Below are 23,440 nucleotides of genomic sequence, written 5' to 3'. Positions count from 1 at the left end.
ATGTTATATCTCTTAAATATCTTAATTTGTAATATTATGTCCTTTGTAACAAGCTTTTAACTTTGCAGCCCTGATGATTTACCTGTTTAGATTATATTGTCTTTAAAGTAAGACTTCTATTTTTGTGCTGTCAACTGTATACAGATGCCAATTACAGAATTCAAGTCATTATTAATCCTTTCAGTTATTGCTTATAAATCATATTAAGAAGCCTTAAACATCAGAATTCCTTATCTTGAATCCAAGTAAAATCCTTCATGTCAGATCTGCCTATTATTTTAAAATGTAATGTAGATAAAGTCTCTACCACTGGAGCCTGTGGTGGGGTGAATAAATAAAAACTTAATGCATTTACAAGGGGGTCCAAACAAATTGAGAATGTATTGTAGCAGTAAGGGGCTACTCAAATGCCTGTTTATTGTTTCTATTTTTGATGCCTTATTAATTCAAACTTACACTGCGGTGATGAACGTGAACATATTTTGAGATGCTTACATTTACAGTCTGGCATATGTAACAAAATGAATTTTATAATCATGTAAAGCGATAGGCTGTTGGTTGCAGCTCTTGGAAACCACAAATATCTCTGCCTTTAATACCAGGAATTGGTTTTAAGCATGAGTGTAACTTTTTTCAAGCAGTAGCAAACAGTTACAATGAAGGAAAATATTTTTTTTTCCTGATTTTTATGACCCATATTCTTTGGTTAGAAACACCCTTATCAATTATTTCCTTAGAACATTAGTACTGAACAAAATCTGTTGATGAAAACTATGGCTCTGCCATGCTTAGAGAGTAAAATATATAATATGCTGAACAGATTTGGTTGGGCAGAGGCAGGTAGGGGTGTGTTTGCTTCAGTTTCTCTGCTCACCACTCTCACATGTAAGCAGACAACATTTTGTTTTTATCTCAGGGGAAGGAGGAGACTGGATTCACTGATTCTTTTTCTGTATCTTTCTATTATTACTTCTGCTTGCTTAAAACACTCTCTAGGTCATCAGCCAAATTGGTTGGTGTCAGATTCTCAAATGAAATGCTTTATCACTTAAACTATATTACAATTCTATCAGATGTCCTCCTAATGTAGGAAAACATTATATAGGGGATAGTTATGCCTCTGGGACACAATTTAGATATAGTGATATATCACTGTTTCTGTAAATACTGATTTAAATTAACTTCAAGAGTGAGATAATGTACTGAACCGAACACATGGTTCAGTTATTGAGTTACTCAGTTACAAACACAAAAATTACCTTTACCAGTCATATATGATGTCCCACAGTTTTATTTAACCTTATTATTCTTCAAGTTTACTTAACCTTATTATTCTTAAACATCTTTGTTTGTTTGTTTTTACAAAATACCAATTTTCAAAAGCTGGTAGAACACAAGTTTGAGGGAACTCTTCATATTTGGACTCTTTCATGTGTGTTGCACTTGGGTCTCTAGAAAGCAGTAACAAATCCATAGAGTAAGATGATAAGTCAAAACTTAGTGCGCTCAAAGTGGGTAAAAGTTTCAACATTTTGGACAGCTAATACATTTAATCTATAACGGAAGAAAACTATATATAAATCTTTGAAAAATTTTATTGTCAGGCAGAATACTTTGATGTTTTATTAGAGGAGGGATTGTAAATGCATTAAGGTGGTTGTTGTTTTTTTTTTTTTTCCATACTGGATATGAAGAATGTGCATTCCAGGATTGTTCAGAATGCCTGAAGTAAGATAAAGGGTATGTTTGTGCCCAGATAATGTACTGTTGAAGAGATTACAAGTACCTCAACCAACTGCCAGACTCCTTTTATTTTTTTATACTTCAGCAGTAAAAGCACTCATACCCCTATACTTCATATTTGTTATATAAAACAAAATGTTTTTAAAAGCTTGTAGGAAACTTCTTTGATATAATGCCCTTGTAATAAAGTGATGCGAGAACTAAGGTATTGTGGCCGATTGCTTGATAAATAACTGGACTCCAGAAAATAAATAAATAAATCATAAAGTGTTTTGGTCTTCTTCATGTTTGCAGGTTATATCAAGTTCAGTGTAAGACTTTCCCCGTAGGAAAATGGATGATTGAAGAAGATACTCTGTTAAATCTCATGAATCTGCTATTAACAAGCAGACTGTAGCTACATGAGGAAAAAAATAGTGCTTTTGACAACTGAAGTCATGTAATTCAAAAAGGTATATTGTGTGGCTGTGCTCAGAGACACCAAAAATATTAGAATCATAGAACAATTTGGGTTGGAAGGCACCTGATCATCTAGGTCCACCCCTGCCACGGGCAAGGACACCTTCTACTAGGCCAGGTTGCTCAAAGCAACCTGTCCAACCTGGCCTTGAATACCTCCAGGGATGGAGCATCATTTGGGCAACCTGTGCCAGTGCCACACCACCCTCATAGTAAAGAATTTCTTTCTATTTTTTCCTTATATCTAATCTAAATCTACTAAAAAAAGTTTTAAAATGTTACCTGTTGTCATACTGCTATACTTCCTGAGACAGAGTCCCTCCTCATCTTTCTTGTAGGCCCCCTTCTTTAGGCACTGGAAAGCTGCTATAAGGTCTCCCCAGAGCCTTCTCTTCTTCAGGCTGAATAAACCAAACTCCTTGTCCTGGTTTCAGTTAGAACAGAGTTAATTTTCTTCCTAGTAGCTGGTAGAATGCTATATTTTGGCTTAGGATGAGAAGAGTGCTGATAACACCCCAATGTTTTATTTGTTGCAGAGCAGTGCTTATACTAAGCCAAGGACATCTCAGCTTCTTGCTTTGTCCTGTCAACGGGCAGGCTGGGGGTGCAGTAAGAGCTGGGAGGGGACAGACCCAGGACAGCTGACCCAAACTAGCCAAAGGGGTATTCCATACCATCTGACATCATGCTAAACAATATATAGGGGTGGCTAGCCGGGGGGAGGGGGGCCGGACTGCTCGGGGTTAGGCTGGCATCGGTTAGCGGGTGGTGAGCAATTGCATCATGCATCACTTGTTTGTACACATTATTATTATTATTATTATTATATTAATAATAATCATTATTATTATTTTCCTGTCTTATTAAACTGTCTTTATCTCATCTCACAGGCTTCACTTTCCATTTCTCTCCCCCATCCCAGAGAGAGAGGGGGGAGGGTGAGCGAACAGCTGCGTGGTGTTTAGCTGCCAGCCGGGTTAAACCACGACACTCCCTCAGCCTGTCTTCATAGGAGGGGTGCTCCAGTCCTCTGACCATCCTCGTGGCCCTCCTCTGGACTCGTTCTAATAGATCCATGTCCTCCATGTGCTGGGGGCCCCAGAGCTGAACTCAGTGCTCCTGGTGGAGTCTCACGAGAGCAGAGCAGAGGGGGAGAGTCACCTCCCTTGCCCTGCTGGCCATGCTGCTTTTGATGCAGCCCAGGATAGGGCTGACTTTCTGGGCTGCAAGCACCCATTGCTGACTTAAGTTCAGTTTTCCATCCACCAACATCTGCAGGTATAATGTAGAATGAGGTTTGTGTGTGTAAATCTACCCTGACACACAGAAAGACACTGAATTTAAGATGACATCAAATTAGGTTTAGGATCCGGAAGAAAGAATTTTGGAGATCTGCTTTTCTAACAAGCTTTTTCCAGTTACTCCCTGCATTTACGACAGAAACTTGTTTAGTAAAACAAAGGTTTTACTAAGGATTTATCATCCATGAAAGAGACGTCCTATAAAAACATTAAAAGGTTAAACAAATCATTTTCTCTGGATATTTATTCAAGTTTTTTTTCTTTTTTTTTATATCTACTGTTAAAAATTTAACCCCCAAGTCCTTCTCCGCAAGGTTGCTCACTATCCACTTGTCACCCAGCCTGTATTTCTCTTTGTGATTGCCCCAACCCAACTGTGGGACCTTGCACTTGGCCTTGTTGAACTGCATGAGGTTTGCACACCTTTCGAACCTATCTCTGTGGATGGCAGCCCTTCCCTCCAGCTTGTCGACTGCACCACTCAGCTTGGTGTCATCAGTAAACTTGCAGAGGGTGCACTCAGTCCCACTGCCCATGTCACCATCAAAGATGTACCTCAGATCAAAAGGCCTGACTTTTGTCTTCTGGCATGCTATAGCTGCTAAAGGCTGTAGCTAAACATTGTGCCCCTAATATAATATATAATATTATATTTATATAAACATATTTATATAATAATATAAATATGTTTCAGTAAGTAAATATATTTGATAAAAATGGAGTGATTTTTGCTTTTTTTATTAAGCAGAGATAATCTGGGATGAGTCACAATTCCTTTATGGGCCATCATAACTTCTGCCAATTAATTACAGGAGAAACCGAGAAAAAGAGGTAAAAGCGAAGAGCTCAGAAGGAGAACATAAGATTGAAAGTATTTGATTCAGACAGCTTGTGGGATGTAGTGCAGTTTTCAACAATGGCTGCATAAGCTGTGTCATTTGTGTAGCACGTATTTTTCTTTTTTAATATTCTTTTAAAGAACATTAGCATTATGCAAATGCTTGTGTTTTCTTGATTTTAAGCGTATGTAGTCTCTTGTTGACCATTAAATTGTGTGTTTTAACAATTTAACATAAGGTCAGATTTTATTTAATTTGTATTTCTTTTTATAATCTATCACAAGTATCATTTCTAAAATTAATTCCCCTAATTGTCTTTCCCATTGTGGTGTATACTTGTGCAGCCTTTTATTTTAATGTGAGGCATAAAGTCATCTGCCTTCTACTGCCAAAGAGAAGGCACAAAACTAGGGGAAGTTGAGACAGAATTGGGCATATCTGTTCTTAAAACTGAAAGTCCTGCTTTCCTTTTCCGTTTTTGCTTTTTCATAGGCCTTTCAGATCATCTGAAGTTCAAGTGTACTCCTTGCTAGCTTGCTGTAGGCCTCATTAACCTGGTTAGTGACAGATTCTTCTTTTCAGACCCTTCTGCTACCAGGGGTCTGAGCAGTTTGTGGCAGGTTATCTGTGCATAGCCTTGAATGTTTTAGAGGGATGTTTCTGTTTTTAATTAAGAATTAAAAAAGGGGGGGGAGGGTGCGCATGAGGAATTTATAGTATCGTATTACCTACCACGGTTTTAAAGGTGACCATGCTACTAGAAATGCAGCGCCTTCTTGCATTGCATCCTTTAGAGTCAGCTGAATCGATCATTCAGAGTCACTACAAAGAGTGTGTTCAGTTAAAATGGAATTTTTAATGTCTCTGCTCTTTTGCTGTGGTACTACAACAAGGTGACAGGCTTAACTGTAACCTTGGTGACTTCATCTCAGCTAGCTTTTGGTTCTTATAAAATGAAATGTCTACCTTTTAACACAGACCATGCCCTGTTTCTGTTGCATATGACTGCTTCCTCTCCATGCTCTCTCTTAGCCTTGGAAAGAGAAGAGAATACAGAGGAAAACCAATGCTCCTAGTATAAATGTATACACGTGTATATTTTTATACAGCTATGTTTATTTTTAAGCATATTAATATTATATATTAATATAACAAAATTAATTATTAAGTCAGTTCAATCCCTTGCTTCAAGATCATGCTTTATTGTAGTAAGGAGCTATCAGTTTGTGTTTTTTTTTTTGGTGGTTTGAGTTTAACTTTTATTTTTAGAGAACTGTAAGGAAAGAATTAGAGATAGGATAAGTTATCATGTCAAAGTGGAAAGCTGTGTGGAAACTATTTAGAGCAACTACCTTGATTTACTACATAGTAGATAGTATACCTTACAGGTCTTTAACTTAAAATGGACTCTTCTCTTTTAGAAGAATAACAATGTATTGAAAATAAGTTTTTAAATGTTTTATTGTTATCTGTGTTTCTGTTACTCGGTGTTCATCTGCGTAGGATTTTTCTAGGCATGCTAGTGGGCAAACCATATATAGATTTCAATCCCCTTGATTGTAAAGACGTACACACCAGTTAAATACAGCTGCTTCCCAGAAGGTACAATTTTAGACATTGTGCAATCTTGTTGAAACCAGTGGGACTACTTATCAACATGTGATGTGAAGTGTGTACACAACCCTTGCGGAATCAGCATGTATTTGATGATGTTTTCAACTCAGGAATGCTTTAGAAAATATTCCTGATACAGTTGACTGTGACCATTGTCAGAAATGCTCGTGCATTCTTGCTGCTAAAATGTAGATTTTAGACCTTTGAATCTCAGCTTTTCTTTTCCAAAAAGAAGTTTTAATAACCGTGTTGTCAAAGAAATGAAGTAATGCTTAAAACTTCCTTGAAACACAGGTGTCTGTAGAATACAGAGTGGTGCATCTATATTCTCTATAATAAGATGATGTAAATCAGGGAAAAAAGATGAGGTATAAAAAGATGAAAGAGTGGGAAGTTTAAGGTAGGATAAAGTTAGTCTTTTTGGGGGTGGGGGAAGGTAAATATACTTGTCATCTTCCCTTCAACACTTACGTATTTTCCGTTTTTACTCCTTCATTAATCTTCCATTTCCTCAGTGCTACATTTTAGATCCCCACATTCAGCCTTAAAAGTACACATGCTTGCTGCTGCCTCTGTTGCTACCTTTTAATCTCACCTAGTTCACAATAAATTGAAGCAATGTGCATTAAAAATACCATATGAAAAGTGAATTTTGAATAGTTCTTTCTTAAAGACTATAAATAACACTGTGGAACATTCACTTTATTTTTACTACTTGTAGTGTGAAATGCAGGCGATTGTAAAGAGGCCATTGTAGAAAGAAATGTTTCAGAAATACACAGCATGTTTAAGAATATAAAGTTAATTCTCCTTGATCACATTAATGTGTTTTGTTAAAAGCAATTATGTTGCAAGGATCCAGCTGTCCAAAACAGTACCTTATAATGTTAGATTAATTAGCATCATAAAAATGTAAACCAGTCTTTAAAGATACATTATTATGTCATGTTACTGAAATTCAGTTCATGTTGAATATGATATCTGATCTATTATCATCTACTCTTTACTGCCAAGAACTCAATTTCTGTGGCAGCTCTTCTCATCTTTTAATACTAATGGTATTAAACCCTCATGTGCCGTTTCTCGCCCTTCTTATGTCTATCATTAGAAAGAGTTAAACATTCAGTCTGTTTTGAATTAACATGCTGTTCGTGCAAATATCCTAGAATGTACTTAATGGGCCATCCGTAATGCTAGCTGTTTGGTCTAGAAACTTAGAACTAGTTGTCTGAGAAAGGAGTCTGGGGACAGATGAAGTCATCTAAATGCTAGAGTTGCTAGATTGCTAAATATTTTTGATCCCTAAAGGGACATAAGACATCCTAACCTTTTACCTTTTCCTGTTCTTCTCTCTTCTCTTTTCATCCGTATGATTTGAATAGTGAAGATAATCATATTTCATCTCAGCAAGTATAGGTGGAATTTAGGGATATTACAAGTGGGTAATTGATATCTGCTGTGTGACATTGCAGTACAGGGAAGTATTTTAAATGGAGAGACCTCAGAAAGGTTGTTTCTCTATCTAAAATGATCTAGTATGCGGTATTTTCAGATATACCCTGGAAAAAGAAGTAAACTTTTCAACACTAAATATTTTAAAGTCACAAATTACGTAGGCAACTCAATAAATGCATCAGTAATCTGTTTTCCACCCTCTTTTGAAAAACTTGTCCTTGATGTATCAGAGTCACTCTGAGAAGATGGGAATACAATCTTTAATCTTTTAAAGTAGCTGTAGAACTAAGGAAAACTTAGTCTGTGTTTGAAGTCTTAGAACTACTTGGGCTTAAACAAAAATGTTAACTTTTAATGCTGTGTATCTTCAGCTGAATTATAAGATGTAACTGAAGTGTTTGATATCCCAGAAGTTTTCAAAGTTTGGAGGAAAAATTTAGTGTTGGAATGTGTTAATAACAGAAATGAAGCTACCTTGTTATTGTAACAAATTATTTTTAAACTACAAGAACTTTTGTGTGTCAGGCAGACAAGGAATAGCTATTTCGTTTGTGAAAGCCCTCCTAGTGTGATACCCAAACTTTTAAACAGAAGCTGCTTCTCATTTAGCAGCAAGCTGGTTTTCATTTATAGCAACCTTCCTTGAATAGTCAGACTTCACACTTTTTTACCATGCAAACTGCAGGCAGTAATTATCTGTAATAGAACCTGTCATCAGCTGAAGTGTATTCAAGTTCTTAACAGCAGCTGTGTGTTTTGAACTTAGATGGACACTTTTCCTGAGACAGAGTTATCTGCTGATAGGGTTTTTCTTTTTCATAAGCTCAAATACCTATACAGAGAAACACTGTAATGCTTGTCAGCAAATGTTCTTCATTGAGTAAATGAATTAAAATTAACTTCCAGTACTTTTTCCTCTGGGAGAAAAGATTAGATGATAAAAATTCAGGTAAAACTATTGAATTCTCAGAGGTAAGTGAGAGTAATATGTATTACAGAACTAATACATACATAAAGTTGGAGAGCAACTTTTTGCTCAGTCAGATAATAGGATCATATCATAGAATGTCTTAGGTTGGAATGGACCTCAAAGATCACCCAGTTCCAACCCCCCTGCCGTGGGCAGGGACGTCACCCACTAGATCTGGTTGCTCAGGGCCTCATCTAACCTGGTCTTGAACACCTTCAGGGATATAATGGCAGGACAAGGAGGAATGATTTTAAACTAAAAGAGGAGAGATTTAGATGTTAGCAGGAAATTCTTGACTCAGAGAGTGGTGAGGCACTGGAACAGGTTGCCCAGAGAAACTGTGGATGCTCCATCCCTAGAGTGGTTGAGGCCAGTTTGGATGAGTCCATGGGCAACCTTTTACCTTAAGGTCCCTTCCAACCCAAGCTGTTCTAAGATTGGTACTATACATGCCCATTGTTTAAAAGTATATATATATGTGTGTATATATATATATGTGTGTGTATATATATATATGGAGAAAAGAAAATGTAAAGATTTTTTGGATGTATGAAGAATATAGATGTAAGACTCCACTAATCAATTAATGTACTTTTGTGGAGGTATATCATTTTGGGAACATACACCTAAGTCATTTCCCATTGTTTGTGTGCTTTCCTGTTTTATTTGCATGTAATTGAAAATGAGCGGTAAGAAAATGGCTTTCAGGGAAAATTACATTGGCTGTGTTTCTGCGTTGTTTTACAACAGTGATGTCCTTTACAGATAGCTTGTTGCTTTAAATTCATAATTTTAAAATGTTTGTTTTTCTTTCAGGTAGAGATAACAGATATTGAAAATGAAGAAAAAAGGTACAATCTGTTCTTGGGACTTCTGGAATCTAGTCACAGCCTGTCTGAGTTTCAGCACTTGGTTTTACTCCTTCAAGCATGGCCACCTATGGAAATGAGCAACAGGTGAGCATTTCTTCAAGCAAAAAAAGTTTTATTGATTGATCATATCACATAACTTTCAGTCAGTGAGTTCAAACATGGTTAAGAGGAGTATGACTTTTCAGAAAGATCATTTGGGGAAAATAAATGGCTTATTAAAAGTAGAATTGAATCAGTTTCTTTTAGAAAGTATATAGTATGCCTCACGCAGAAGACAGAACAATTTTATTGTCTGAATTATTGCACAGGAGGTTTTTCCAAGTACTTGAATTTAGAGTTACATATTTTACTCTCACTTTTGCCAGTATGTAGAAAATCCAATAGGAAGTTCTGACTTGTTTTTTTTTTTTTTTTTTTTTTTTAAATAATTCTACTTCAAGTTATGCTTTACAGAAATGTCTTTGAAAGCTAATGTTCATATGCGGCAGACAAGCTGCAGAAGGTCTGTGCAGTTAATGGTACCAAGCAATGGTGCTTTTATTTTCTCGATCCAATGCCTCTCATTTCTGTTTCTAGATGAAATATCTGAAAGCAAAGAATTTATACTATGGCAGGACATATCCACAAGATTCTAGCCCAACAATTTAAAATGAAAATAATTGTTTAAAATTTCAGCATGGCACCCATCAGAATGGGTATTTATTGAAACTGTTTACTGAAAATTTTGATTTGGGACATCTTGACTACAATTTTATTTATTGTTTCTTTTGTTTTTGGCTGTGACTTCCTGAACATGCTTAAAGGTAACAATTTCAGTTGTTCCATTCTGTAACAGACTCTTGATTTCTAAGATAAAAGGATTCATACAATCTTACATTAAGGCAAAAGTCACACATCCTTCAAGGAGAGCAGTAATATTAGTACACTTTCTGGCTAGCCAGTGCAATGTAGCATAGTTAGGTTAGAGATATTAAATTATACTTTCTTTGGATTGCTTTGATGGCATTGATTGCAACCTGTTTGAATTTGAGGACTACACTCCCCAAAGTGTTCATGTACATTGATTAGCCAGAGAAGTTCGGGTCTACCTTTTTATGAACAATAATTCTTTTTTTTTTTGTACTTGTAGAGAACCAGTCCATTAGAATCTAATCTGTAAAGATTATTCACCTTCAAGCCTGCATTTTGTTTGCTATTTCTGAATGAAAATTAATCTAAATCCTATATGACATTTTTATGAACTAAATATTTTCTTCAGTGCATTGTGAATTACAAAGATTGCTGCATGATCTGTCACAAATATATATTCCAATTTTCCTTTTTAGTTTTAATTGTATCTGAAAAATTTGATGCCTTCCGGTGTGTGGGGAACTGTCAGACTTTGTTCAAGGTAGTGTTTAGATTTACAAAAAACAAACAAACAAACAAACAAAAATAAAACAAAACAAAACAAAAAAACATAACTTACGGAGCACAGAGGAGAGTGAAATATTGCTGCAAAACAATCAGCAAAAATTTTTCTCCTTGGGCTGAACAGACAGTCTGAAGATTTTGTGAAAGCAGAACATTTATAAATAGACAGTTCTTGTTTACTGTTCTGTGATAGAAAAAAAAAAAAACATAAAAATTATTTAATTTTATCTCCCACTTGGTGTTATTTCTTCAGACTCTTTGTCAAGTGAAAAAGAGAAAACAAAATAATGATTAAATGTTATTTGTATTCACAACTAACAGTGGATTAAATTTCAGAGGTAGGATGCATCTTAGTTTCGAGATATGGGTAGCCTGAAAATTTGTACAAAATACTTTGAACACCCATAGTGTAAGTCATTTAGGATCTAAAGCAGTGTAGCTACTAGACATATGCATAATCACAATTCTAACATAAAGAAATCAATGTAGCTAAGATAAGGGGCAAGAGAACTTCTATTATCTGCCTTGACTATGCTCATGTCAGTTTTGTACTGGGAAGCCCACAACTAAGTGCAGCACTCCAGATTTGTCTCACTTAATGCCAAGTGAAGGAACACTTTCCTTGACCTAATGGCAATGCTTATGCAGTTCAGGATGCTGGTGGCCTTCTTTGATATGAGGGTATATTTCTGGCTTATTGTCACCTTGCCCACCAGGGCCCTCAAGTCTTTTTCTGCTCAACTGTTCCAGCTGGTTGGCCCAGCCTGTACTTCTGGTTATTCCTCCCCAGGTACTAGACTTTGGATTTCCCTTTGCTGGGCAGAGATAAGCCACAGAAAACTCGTTACTCCTCTTAAGGCCCATCGGAATGGCAGTACAACCAACCTGTGTATCGCCCACTATTTTCTAGTTTAGTATCATCTGCAAACTTTCAGAGGGTTCACTGTCTTATCATCATCCTGGTCTTCAATGAAGAAGTTAGAGTATTGGCCCCAATACCAACCACAGGGGTGCACCACTGTTCACTGGTTTCCAACAGGACTTTGTGCCACTGATAACAATCCTTTGATCCTGGATTATCAAAACCAGTTTTGAGTCTACTTCTCTGTCCACTTATCTAGCCCACCCTTCATCAGTTTGTCAGTCAGGGTATTATGAGCATTGAAAGTATTGTTGAATGAAGGTATGTAACATCAACTATCATCCAGTCATTTCATTGTAGAAGGTTATCAGGCATGATTTCCACATTTTAAATCCATGTTGACTAATCTCAGTCACCTGCTTGCCTTCATATTCTTGGAAATACTTCTAGGAAGATTCGCTTCATATCTTTACCGGAGATCGAGGAGAGACTGACTGGCCTGTGTCTTAGCATAAAGTCTTAAGGAACAAACTGAAAATTTATCCTCTGATTAGATTTTCATTTTTACTTTTGTTTTAAACAATTTCTGTTATCAGTTGAACTTTGGTGTCTTTCTTCACTGCTTTGTCTTTGCTATGAGGCATCGGAAATCCTTCAGGAGGAATTGCCCCCTTCTCTTTCAGTAGTAGTAGCTACCTTTACTGATTTCATGGAGAATCTCTGACTCATGATTCCATAACATGATTTACAGTGCAGGCTCAGGAAGTTTTCCTGAGCTCAGCACTTAATTCACTTTCACTGTTTACAGGGAAATAAAGAGTAGTTCAGATTTCCAGTTTTCTTTTGAGTTTGCCTAAAACTCTAGACAACCAAAAATTAAAATAACTTTGATTATGTTAATAGTAACGAAAACAAATTTTTGTTTGGTTGTTTTGTTTTTTGTTGTTGTTTTTAAAGGTGGGCGTCACAGGTTGCATTTCCCACTGTTACTTTATTCTTCAGCTCTTTCTGCTAGCTAGAGGAGTAGGAAAGACCTTGCAGTCTGTTCTCTTCCCTGCTTTAGCTGTGTTTTTCTCAAGGAGAAGAGAATTGAGGTTGTGTCTTGAAAGAAGAAACAGAGATGTTGTTTTCCTGCCCACCCCTCCCCTCCTAACCATCATCATTCTTTTCTCATTAGGAATGATGCATCTCTAGTTTCTTCGTGTTTCTTTGTGGCTGTGGTTTTGTTCAGTTTTCCCTCTCCTACTAGAAGTTGTCCCAGTAGAAAAATTTATCAAAGGTGGGACAGTTTGCTCTCTCCTGAGGTCTTTGTGTTTATACTCTCATTGCTTTTCTGTTAATATCTGTTTTGTTTCTGTTATTAACAGTACTTGCAAAGCTAAGTGCTTTATAAATTCTGTATCTGCAGTCTTCAAAGCCCTCCTTTCTTATGCATTTCTAGTGCTTTCAAGGAATGTGCCTGGCATTTTAATAGTGGTCAGCATGGTCATAGTTATGATTGTTGCAAATTCATTCCCTCCACTTAGTTCTATAGGCTCAGTCATCTATATTTGGAGTTTTGTTTTTTTTTGGAGGGAAAGTGTTTTTGTTTATTTTTATTGTTTTTAAATAAGTCTAATGGACAAACAGTAAGTACATTACAAGGACTTAATCTAAATTAAAATCTAGGCTAAAAAATAAACTATTGTTTAAAAATAAAAGCACAAAATTTGTATCTTTTTGTCTAAAGGAATATGTTTGGTGTGCAGAGACATTCTCAAACAGATTTTTGGCATTCATAGTAAGCGTGCTGTCATCAGAATGAATTTGCATGAACTCAAAACATGAATAGTTAATAATGCTCCAGAAATGAAGCGTTGTCCTCATTCCACCCTCAGTCCTCCTACCTCAAGCATGATTGGCTTTAAAAAGTCAGCTACAGCTCTCTTTAGTATCCTTCAATATGAGAGAACATTCATTTTCTGAACTCTTACCAAGTAGATAGTTAGATCTTTGCAACTCCTTCTTGTTACAATCAGCTGGGAATAGCTTACATTTCATTTTCATTATTTTGAATTTTATTTCTTAATTTGAATTATTTTGCTTTGTAAACCCTGGAGTAATTCATGCCAGCCAAGAAACAGAGGGTGTTTTGTAAGTATGATGCTCTGCAGCAATCAAAACCAGCAACAACAAAATTTTTACTTCCTGCCTTCTTTATCTGAGCTTTCTTTCCTTCTCTCCCTATTGTCATTGACAGTCATTATCATATGCTTATCTCTGCATTTTTGGCAAGGCTGCTAGCAATCTCTGCTCTGTTCTAGTGTCTTCTCTTCTTGCATTACTCATAAATTCTCTCTTTTGTCTCTGTTACATATTTCATGTCAGTAGTGTTCAGGTATCCTTACAAGATTTTCTTTTTTTAAATGTTCCTGAAACTGTGTTGCTGAAAAACCTACCTTGGTAGATCAGTTGGAATAAAGCAGGAACTCTTTAGATAGTGAGTTATTCAGCAATCCCATTTTTTAAACCAAATCGTGTGAAGAAATTGTTGAGTAAAGAAGAGAACTATAAGCAATTAAGCCAATTGTTTAGCTGTACGTATTAGGGTTTTGTTCAATCTTTACTTATTTGTTCTTGCTCTGCTGCAAAAAAAAGGCCTTTGATGCTAACTGATTGTTTATTTCAAATGTAATAATATGTGCAGGAACTGGGGAATTTTACTCTTAGTCATCTGAATACTTAAAATCTCGGTTTTAAGCCTAGCAGTAAATACCTAATCCTTAAAACTGAATACCAAACTAGAAAATAAAACTTATCTTTTGTAAAGGCTCAAAAGGAAGGGAAAGTAAAAGAACTGAAGCTTGGGGTCTTTTTCTTTACTACTTTTTTTTTTTTTTAATTTTTATTTCTAATTAAAAAAAAAAAAGAGTTCTCTGACAAAGATCAGTCTGAGGGTGTTTTTGTATTTCAAAACACTCTGACAAAAGAATGGCCACGTTGACTGCGAGGAACCACTGAAGGTGACTTGGTTGTTTCAGTCAATACTCAAATATATACATTTTTTAAAAACTGGTGTTTAAACCCATGTTATTCATGGATGCTTTTCCATCTAGGTGTCTCATAGTCTCATATTCAGATGTCATTTTAAGTGCTTCATGAAGACATTAAAAAAAAAAAAAAGGAAGAAAAAGATTGACAGTACCTAAAGCTCTGCAGTCCTTTGGAACTTGCTGCCTACGTTCAAAAGGCATTTTTTATATTCATTTTAAATATTGATGAGGTGTTTGGGAACGCAAAAAGCCATGATTTTAGGGACTCAATGGCTTAGTTCATGTTTTATTTTTTCTTAATGCAAAATGTCCCTCCAAAGATGCTTTTGGTTTGGTGCAGGAAAATAATGCCTTCATTGCAAGTTTGTGAAAAAGTTCTCAGCATGGAAAAAGTAAATGACTTCTATTTATTTAAAAATAAATAAAAATGGTTAAATTCATGAAAGAAGAAAACTGAATTCTGCCTCCAGTTGTCAAATTTTTTGGTGACTGAATCTTGTTTTTACGTAGAGATGGCAAATGATGCTTTATTTGATAGCAGACCACAGAAGGTCAAATAATTATAAGGAAAATTATAATTTTCAGAAATCACAATTATATGTCAGAAAAGATTTATATATGTAAAGTATATATCCAATGCTTAACTTAAGGCATGCCATGTGCAGCTTTATTTATTGAATGGTCTTGCATCTTTCTCGTTATATCTAACTTTTCTAATTGTTCTGTTTCTTCGTAACTACTTCTAAATGTGCTTTGAAGTGTGATTTTTGTTTTCTTCTTCTAATGGAAAATTCTTCTAGGTTTTCTTAATGTACTCTGGAGGCAGCAGCTATAAAAATGGAAATTCATGATGATTCTCCATGCCTCTAAGCAAAAGATGGATCACATAGCAGGAGCTATTAATTTAGCCAGTGGCAAAGATGGAGTTGCATATTGTTTTTTTTCTTCTCCTGACCTTACAGGGGGTTCGTAGATCGAGTGCATCATGTTTTGCCTGTCAGATAAGTTGGCTTCTTTGGGTCTAACCCATCAGGTTGGAGAGGAGGAGGAGCTGTGCTGCTCCCAGCCAGGCTCCTGGCAGCAGTTTGTTCAGTGACTGTGACTGATGGAAAGGCTCAATTAAGTTGTCAAAAAGAATGAAAATCACAACTTCTATTTAGTTTGCATTCAAACTTACCTGCTCTTAGCATCTCTGCCTGGTGTTTGTGTTAGAATATAATGTCAGCTTCCAGTGGAGCTGGTTTTATTTGTTTACAGTATGTACTTACGAAAGTGGAAGCTGAACAGGAGAGATCTTATATATGTATGAAATAGTAGGTATTAGCAGTTGTCCTTTACCAAATTGTCAGACCTATTCTTTGTTATGTGTCAGCCCAACTGATTTTTTTTTTAACAGACTCCATTTGCTGCTGTAGTTATTATGTTACTTTGAACAATTGGTGCTAAATAATACCATTGAAAAACAGCACTTTAAAAGCACTTTACAGCTCCTTTCCACTTGTGCTGGACAAGTATCTTAATTTACGGTGAACTGTAAGACCAACCTGCCAGATTTGCTCTTCCAGTGACTTTTTTTCCCCTCTTCAAACAAAATAAAATAAAAACATATCCTGCTTTTTTGGGATGTTGATTAATGACCAGAAATTCATGGAGTTTTTTTTTTTTTTAACCATCTTTTGTGCCTTCTTTTGCGTATGCACAAATAAACATAATGGCTGCGTGTCGTGGTTTAACCGGGCCGGCAGCTAAACACCACACAGCCGTTCGCTCACTCTCCCCTCTCCCTCTCTGGGATAGGGGAGAGAAAAAGGAAAGTGAAGCCCATGAGCTGATATAAAGACAGTTTATTAAGACAGGAAAATAATAATAATGATAATAATAATAATAACGATAATAACAATAACAATAATGATGATAATAGTACAACTACTAATAATGTGTACAAACAAGTGATGCACAATGCAATTGCTCACCACCCACTAACCGATGCCAGCCTAACCCCGAGCAGTCCGGCCCCCTCCCCCCGGCTAGCCACCCCTATATATTGTTTAGTATGATGTCAGATGGTATGGAATACCCCTTTGGCTAGTTTGGGTCAGCTGTCCTGGGTCTGTCCCCTCCCAGCTCTTACTGCACCCCCAGCCTGCCCGTTGACAGGACAGAGCAAGAAGCTGAGATGTCCTTGGCTTAGTATAAGCACTGTTCTGCAACAATTAAACCATTGGGGTGTTATCAGCACTCTTCTCATCCTAAGCCAAAATATAGCATTCTACCAGCTACTAGGAAGAAAATTAACTCTGTCCTAACTGAAACCAGGACATTGTGTTACTGTGGCTTTATGTGGTCTTGATCTATGCTGTTAAGTGTGATTTTAGCCCATTGTAGAAGTGTATTGAAATGCATTAACTTAACTCAAATTAGCAAAATGGCAGTGTGGATGTGTTCCAGTGTTACAGTTCATGCTCTTATTTAAAAGCTCCAGTCTGCTTCCTGTTTCTATCATACATCCAGAAAGTACACCTATCCCTACCAACAGTAGTCAGGCATCTCCATGATCTAGCAAATAGCTGCTGTAGGCCAAGAAATGTTCCAGCAATTAAATTTTATACTAAATGTTGCCTTTGCTAGCATGCATGATATAACTTACATATGCCTACTGTCTGCCTTCTGTTTAAGGCTGACCATGTAATGGTGATAGCAGATGAAGTTGTATTCATTTTTGGGTCCCTGGCGACAAGGATATTATTTTGATAAAGCACGTGCATTGATGAGAAACGAAGCTAAGGGAACTGGGGCTGTTTAGTCTGGAGAAGAGGAGGCCAAGGGGAGAGCTCATTGCTCTCTACGACTACCTGAAAGGAGGTTGCAGCAAGGATGGTGTTATTCTCTTTTCTCGCATGATGAGTGATAGGACGTAAGGAAGTGATCTCAAGTTGTGCCAGGAGAGGTTTAGATTGTATTTAGGAAGGATTTATTCATGGAGAGGGTGACCAAGCATTGGAATGGGATTTCCAGGAGATGTGGTGGAGTCCTCATCCCTGGATGTATTTGTGACGTGTAGACATGACACAAAGGGACGTGGTTTAGTGATGGAACTCAGTAGTTCATGGTGACTGAACTTGGTGGTCTTGAAGGCCTTTTCCAACCCAGGTGATTCTAGGATTCCAATTTCTATATGAAATAGAAAGGACACTTTAAATACAATAACAATAATGACCATAATAAAAAAGTATCTACATATCTACTAATGGAGAAGTACAGTTGCATATAATTTCTCTCTACAGCATTGTTTGTATGAGCTATAAAATGGGTTTTATAGAAGAAGATAGATATATTTTTAAATGTTTATTTTTGTTTGTGCTTGTTGGACTGGAAAATTAAAATATGAGTCTTCTAAGTTTTTTCTAAACAAAGAAACTAGACAGGTACTTGAGAGACAGATTCTGTTAGAATTTGATCAAAGCTAAGAAAATTAGGAATTCTGGTTTCATGTCACCACTCCCTCAATACCATTTTGTTTGGGAAATTAGCTGGTACAAGGACAGGAGATGCTGTTCCTGTGCTGTTCCAATTTGATCAGTCTTTGTCTGGTGTGTGATTCCTCAGATAACAGTATGTCAGAATTCAAAATACTTCTAATAACTTTGTTGCATTGAAAGACGGATGGCATCAGAATAGTAACTTGTTTCAAAATGTTTTCTTCTCTGTTTCATGAGATCATACTTTAATTCTCATACATGTGCACAAACTTCAGAAAATTGTGTGTATGTATATATACATGTATGTATATGTATATATGTGTATGTGTACATATAAACATCTTTTTTTTTTTTTTTTTTTGTGGGCAGGTTGTGCACAGATGATAATCCCTGGGTGAAACTGGGGACTGCTATGCTACGGAGATGCCCAGCTGAGGAAAAGGAGAGCACGGGAAATGAAATTTTGAAAATCTGCCGTTCTTTGTATGACACTAAGCACATGCTCCCTGCTGAGGTAAGTTTTAACGTTGATTGTCGTGGATATGAGTCCTGTTTTGCAGTCCCAGTGCAAGACAATGTTGCCATGCTGTATCAAGTCCAGTGGAGAGCCAGCAGGATGATCAGGATGCTGATACGCAATACATAGAGAGTGGCTGAGAGAACTGGGTTGATTCCATCTTAAGAAGAGATGGTAGAGGGAGATCATATTGCTGTTTTTAAATATGTGGAAGAGAAAACATGTAGAGGAGGCAGAGACAGTTTCTTTTTAGTGATTAAATGAAAGGCAGGAGAGATAACTTGCAACCTAAAAACTGTTTATCTACAAGGAATAGTTTTTCTCCACTGAAGTGGTGAAACACTGGAACATGCGATTGCCTGGAGAAGACATGGATTCTTCATCCTTGGAAATATTCAGAACTTGGCTGGATCACATCATGGGCAATTTGATCTTGTCAGGCTGGCTTTGAATTAGGAGCTAGTTAGATTATATGACCTTTAGAGGTCTGTTCCAGTGTAAATTCTTTGAAGTATTTGTAGAAAGGCTTTAATAATGCATTGCTATTGAAATCAGTATGGCTAAAGCTGTTCATTAAATAGTGAGTAATTTTCTCTCTTATAAATGTATAACGGTTTAGCGAGGAATCCTTGAAAATGTGTTGGCGATAAAAATTTATATACAAGCAATTACTTTGTAATAACCGTGTGATATTCTGTCTTGCTCTACTATGTAAGTATACTTCCATACAAGCATCTCTACAATTATTGAAGTGTTTTGTACATAAATATTGTATACTAATCAAGACAGGCTTGAGAAATGCTTAATAAACTTCACACAACTTTAGAGTAGTCCTGTGCATATTTTACTAGGCTCATTAATCGCTTATAATCTTCTTCGTGCAATCACAATCTTTGCTAGAGAAAACAGCTAATGTTAAGACCAGAAGCAGAACAGAAGAGACAGATTCTATTTAAAATAAATGGGAAGGGGTGGGCTGTGCTTTTTTTTTCAATAGTTAGACTGATTTCAGTTCAAAATCTGTGTAAAACATGACTCCAGAAGGTGTCAGTAATCTGAAAGGTTGCATTATTAATTCACTGGCTTCACCAAAACTTTTGGTTGAAGACAGGTGTCTATAACTTTGAGACTGGTGTTAAGTGTACATGTATGTAGCTTTTCTTTACAGGATTGAGTGATGCATCGTAGCATGATCTTACACGTCCATAAGAGTAGTCAAAAGTTGCCAAAGTAGGCTAACTCACTTTAGTGAATGAGGAAGACAAATCCCCCTGAAGGTCATCATCTTATAGCAGTCAGTTTACCAAGAGTTCTGCTCAAGAGTGGGTTGTAGTTTTCTCACATTTCTTAATTAAGTGAACTTTTTCTTGAATTCCATAACAAGACCATTATTTATTCACTGTTTTGATGTTGTTTGACAGCTTTAGTTAGAGGTGCTTTGTTTTTTAAAGATAGAGTGTTGGAAGAACCCTACCTATGGGTGTGAATATATACAGATGCAGTATAAAGATTCATTACTAGTAAAAGTTATGTAATGTTTGAGGACCAGACTAGCTTTACCAATTTAACATACCTTTTTTGGCTAGAATGTTGTACAGCAACAGAAGTTGCACCATAATGTTTGATTGTACTGTTACCTACAAATACAGGCTGTACTGTTTTAAGTCTCTTCTTGGGAAGAAGGGTAATGACATGGGTGAATTTAAGTAACTTATTTATACACACAGCTACAGTGCTTAAGCGCTGTACACTTAAGTGTACAGTACGTTGAGCTTGCATGGCTATATAAGATGAAAACCTGATTGCTGACAAATAACCTATTTAGATGACTTCATATTTCAATAAATCTGAAGTCATACAATTCAGAGGAGAGAGCTAGAATGATGGAATTCTAAAAACATTTTATCACCATGGATAACATTTGCCATTCTGAAATGCAAAAGTTGTGATGGAAAATAACATTTAACTTCAAGTCATGATGGTCTAGAAAAACTTTCCTTAGATGTAGATTTCATCAGAAAGCACTCTTGTTCTTTATCCTTCCTCCTGCTGGTCTTTCTAGTTTATTTACAGCCAAGATCTTTTTTAATGTTTTCTGGGGAATTGCATAGCTTTAATCTTTGCATCTATATATGTGGATTTTTTGTTTGGTTGGTTTTATTTGCATTATTCAGTGGATGGACTTTTTCATTCGTCTTTGTTCAAATAAGCACTGTTTTACTTGCTTAGAGTGCACATCTGTTTGGACTATCTGACATCTCCTGCACTGCCTGATAAATCTCTTTAGAAAGGGGCAAATTCTTCTTCCCCCTAGTAAGTGTTAAAGTGCAACTCCTCTGAATATCTTGTGTTTTTCTATCAACCTGTAGGTCAGGTGTCAGTTAACACAAACACTTAAGTAGAAGAATGCATCTAGTCTCTTGTAATTTCTGGGGTTTTGGTGGCCATAAGATGCTTATCTTGTAGAATAATACAGATAATACAGCAGTCGATTTTCTTTTTTTTCCCTTCTATTTTTGCAGCTAGTTATTCATGCTTTTTATATATGAATTTACTTTGTATGTTTTTCTTCATTCGCAGTTGTCTCTGACCATTTTGTTTAGGTAATTTTGAATTTAAATGCTAGCCTTTGAGTCTCTTTACACAATACTGTTTGTACTCATTATCCAGCCATTTGAGCCATCCATGAAAACACTGAGTAATAGCAGACCCAAAGCAGACTCCAATGCAATTCATTTGTTATGCCTCACTGGTGTTACAGTGAACCATCAATAGCTGCATAACTAGTTAGGAAGCAAATGTTTCTTTACAAAAGTTTCAGCTACATCATGGTAATCTGGATTTTGATTTAGGACTTCCCTTGTCCCTCACAGGTAACATCATGTGACCTCAAAGTGCAGCCTCTCACAGCAGACAGAATGATACTAGAGTGCTTTCCAGTGCTATTGCAGAGAGAAAAGTTGTTTGTGTTGCTCTTTGAAAGTGCTCAGAATGTTGGCTTGTTGCATAGGTTGGATTTCCAATTCCTGCCCAAATCAGCAGTGCAGTCATTTGTACAAGACATACTAAGAGATGGTTTTACTATTCGGACAGTTTTCTCTGCTTGGCACATAGTCGTGTCACTTCAGTTGGAAAAAGGGATGAAGGCCGCTGCAAGGGTTTGCAAATTGGACCACACCGTCATAGACCTTATTTCCCTAGTTTCTCTGACAGTGTTTCAGTGTGACATCTTTGAAGTCTTGCCAAGATAAAAGTATACCATAGCAATTGCTTTATTCCTAACTATTAGACCTGTTGCTAGGACCCATAGGAAGATTTTCCTATGAGTTTTTTATGTTTGATTTTTCATTGTATGTTTTGATGGTTTTCACGGGCTTGATGTCTGAGAAGTCTACAATTCCTTTGCCTCTTGCACATCTTTATTCCATGTCTAAAGGGCAGGCTGCCTTTCTCTTTTCCAGTCTTCTGTAACCATTCTTGTTCTCAAGAGTGGTATTTTTTAACTTGATTTATTATTTCTGTAGATCCTTTGAGATAAATTCTTGAGTCCCAGAAAAAATAATATATATTATTAATTCTAGACTAAATTTTCAATGTTGAAGTTTCACCTGTTGTAATTGTCAACTGTTATTGTTCATTTGGTTGAGATCTTTTAATAAGAATTAAAGCAAGAAAGATATTTCCTTTTCTTGAATTTTCATTACTGGCTTTTGCATAGCAGTATGTCATTAATCATGATGTCATGTCATAAGAGTACCAGGGAAATGGAGGCAGTGCAGTCTCATCAGAAGGTTAGAGAGATCAAGTGCAGATTAGTGGATAAGAAGCGCAAGTCTCCATAAACAGCTAGTGAACTAGTGAGAATATAATGCCCTGTTAGCATAGCTGCATTTTGAGATGATGCTGCGAAAAGAGGGGCAAAAGAGAGAGCCTTACAAAAGTTGGTGTACAGATGAACCTGAAAGGGGAAGACTGAAAGAGTGCAGTATATTACCTTATCAGAGATTGAGAGGTTGATTTTATTTTGTTGTATGGGTATTTTTAGAGGGAGCAGAAGCTAATAAAATGCTCTTTTGATTTACAAAGAAATGTGTAAAATGAAACATAACAATTGTTGGAATATACTTTTCCTTAGAGAGAAATGATGAATTATCTATATTTGAACATTTTTTGTAGGTAAGACTGGATATCTGCTGTCTCCTAGACTCAAAATGAGGCACAGAGTTACTAAAGTCATATGACTGGTAACTACCTGAAATCTAACTACCTTTGGCTTAAAAATTTGCTAGCGTAAGGTAAATCTAAGTTGATTGAATAGCTAAACATTTTCTTCTGTTGAGGCCTTTATGCCTCTGTTACAAACAAAGCAGATTGCTTTAGAAAATATCCCATTAGAATGTATAACCAGTACTAGGACATAATCTTGAAGCATCTAAGAAGCAAACAAAACAGTGGCATGTCATCTGAGTTAAATGTTATTGCTTTGAAAATAAGAAAGTTAATATCTGTATTATTGCATTTGCTTGCTGAGTGATGTAATTTTCTTTATTTTAAAGAAGTGCAATGAGATAGCAAATAGATTCAACATCTGCACCATTGGTCTCCCTGAGGTGTTGCTTTAAACTTGTACTGTACCCGATTCCCTTTTCTTCCTCACACAACCAAAAAATATGATTTGGGGTTCTTTTAGAGCCTTTTTATAGTTACGGGTTATTTCTAATGACACTGTTTCTCCATTTAGTTTTGAGAGGCTTTCAGGCAGAAAACGTTACCAAGTATGGTAAAATTGCTGTTTTGTTCAGGTTGTATATCTTATGACTCAGAAATTATTTTTCTGAACATAAGCTGCATTTATTGCCATGGATACACCTTTTCAAGAACAGA

General features: G+C 36.3%; 1 protein-coding gene across 1 annotated transcript in view; it reads left to right on the top strand.

Moving 5' to 3' along the window:
• The window catches only part of NBAS (NBAS subunit of NRZ tethering complex), a gene marked incomplete at its 5' end in the record, with an annotated part of 197,389 nt that overhangs the window by 158,237 nt on the left and 15,712 nt on the right, over positions 1-23,440 (top strand). The window contains 2 exons of the mRNA XM_084513261.1: positions 9,198-9,337; positions 18,409-18,553. Coding sequence (XP_084369387.1) covers positions 9,198-9,337; positions 18,409-18,553 — 285 coding nt within the window. The remainder of the gene's footprint in view (positions 1-9,197; positions 9,338-18,408; positions 18,554-23,440) is intronic.

This window comes from Aythya ferina (genome assembly GCF_964211825.1).
Source record: "Aythya ferina genome assembly, chromosome: 3".
Lineage (NCBI taxonomy): Eukaryota > Metazoa > Chordata > Aves > Anseriformes > Anatidae > Aythya > Aythya ferina.
Note: the sequence above shows the minus strand (reverse complement) of the source record. Positions and strands in the feature narration are given on the sequence as shown.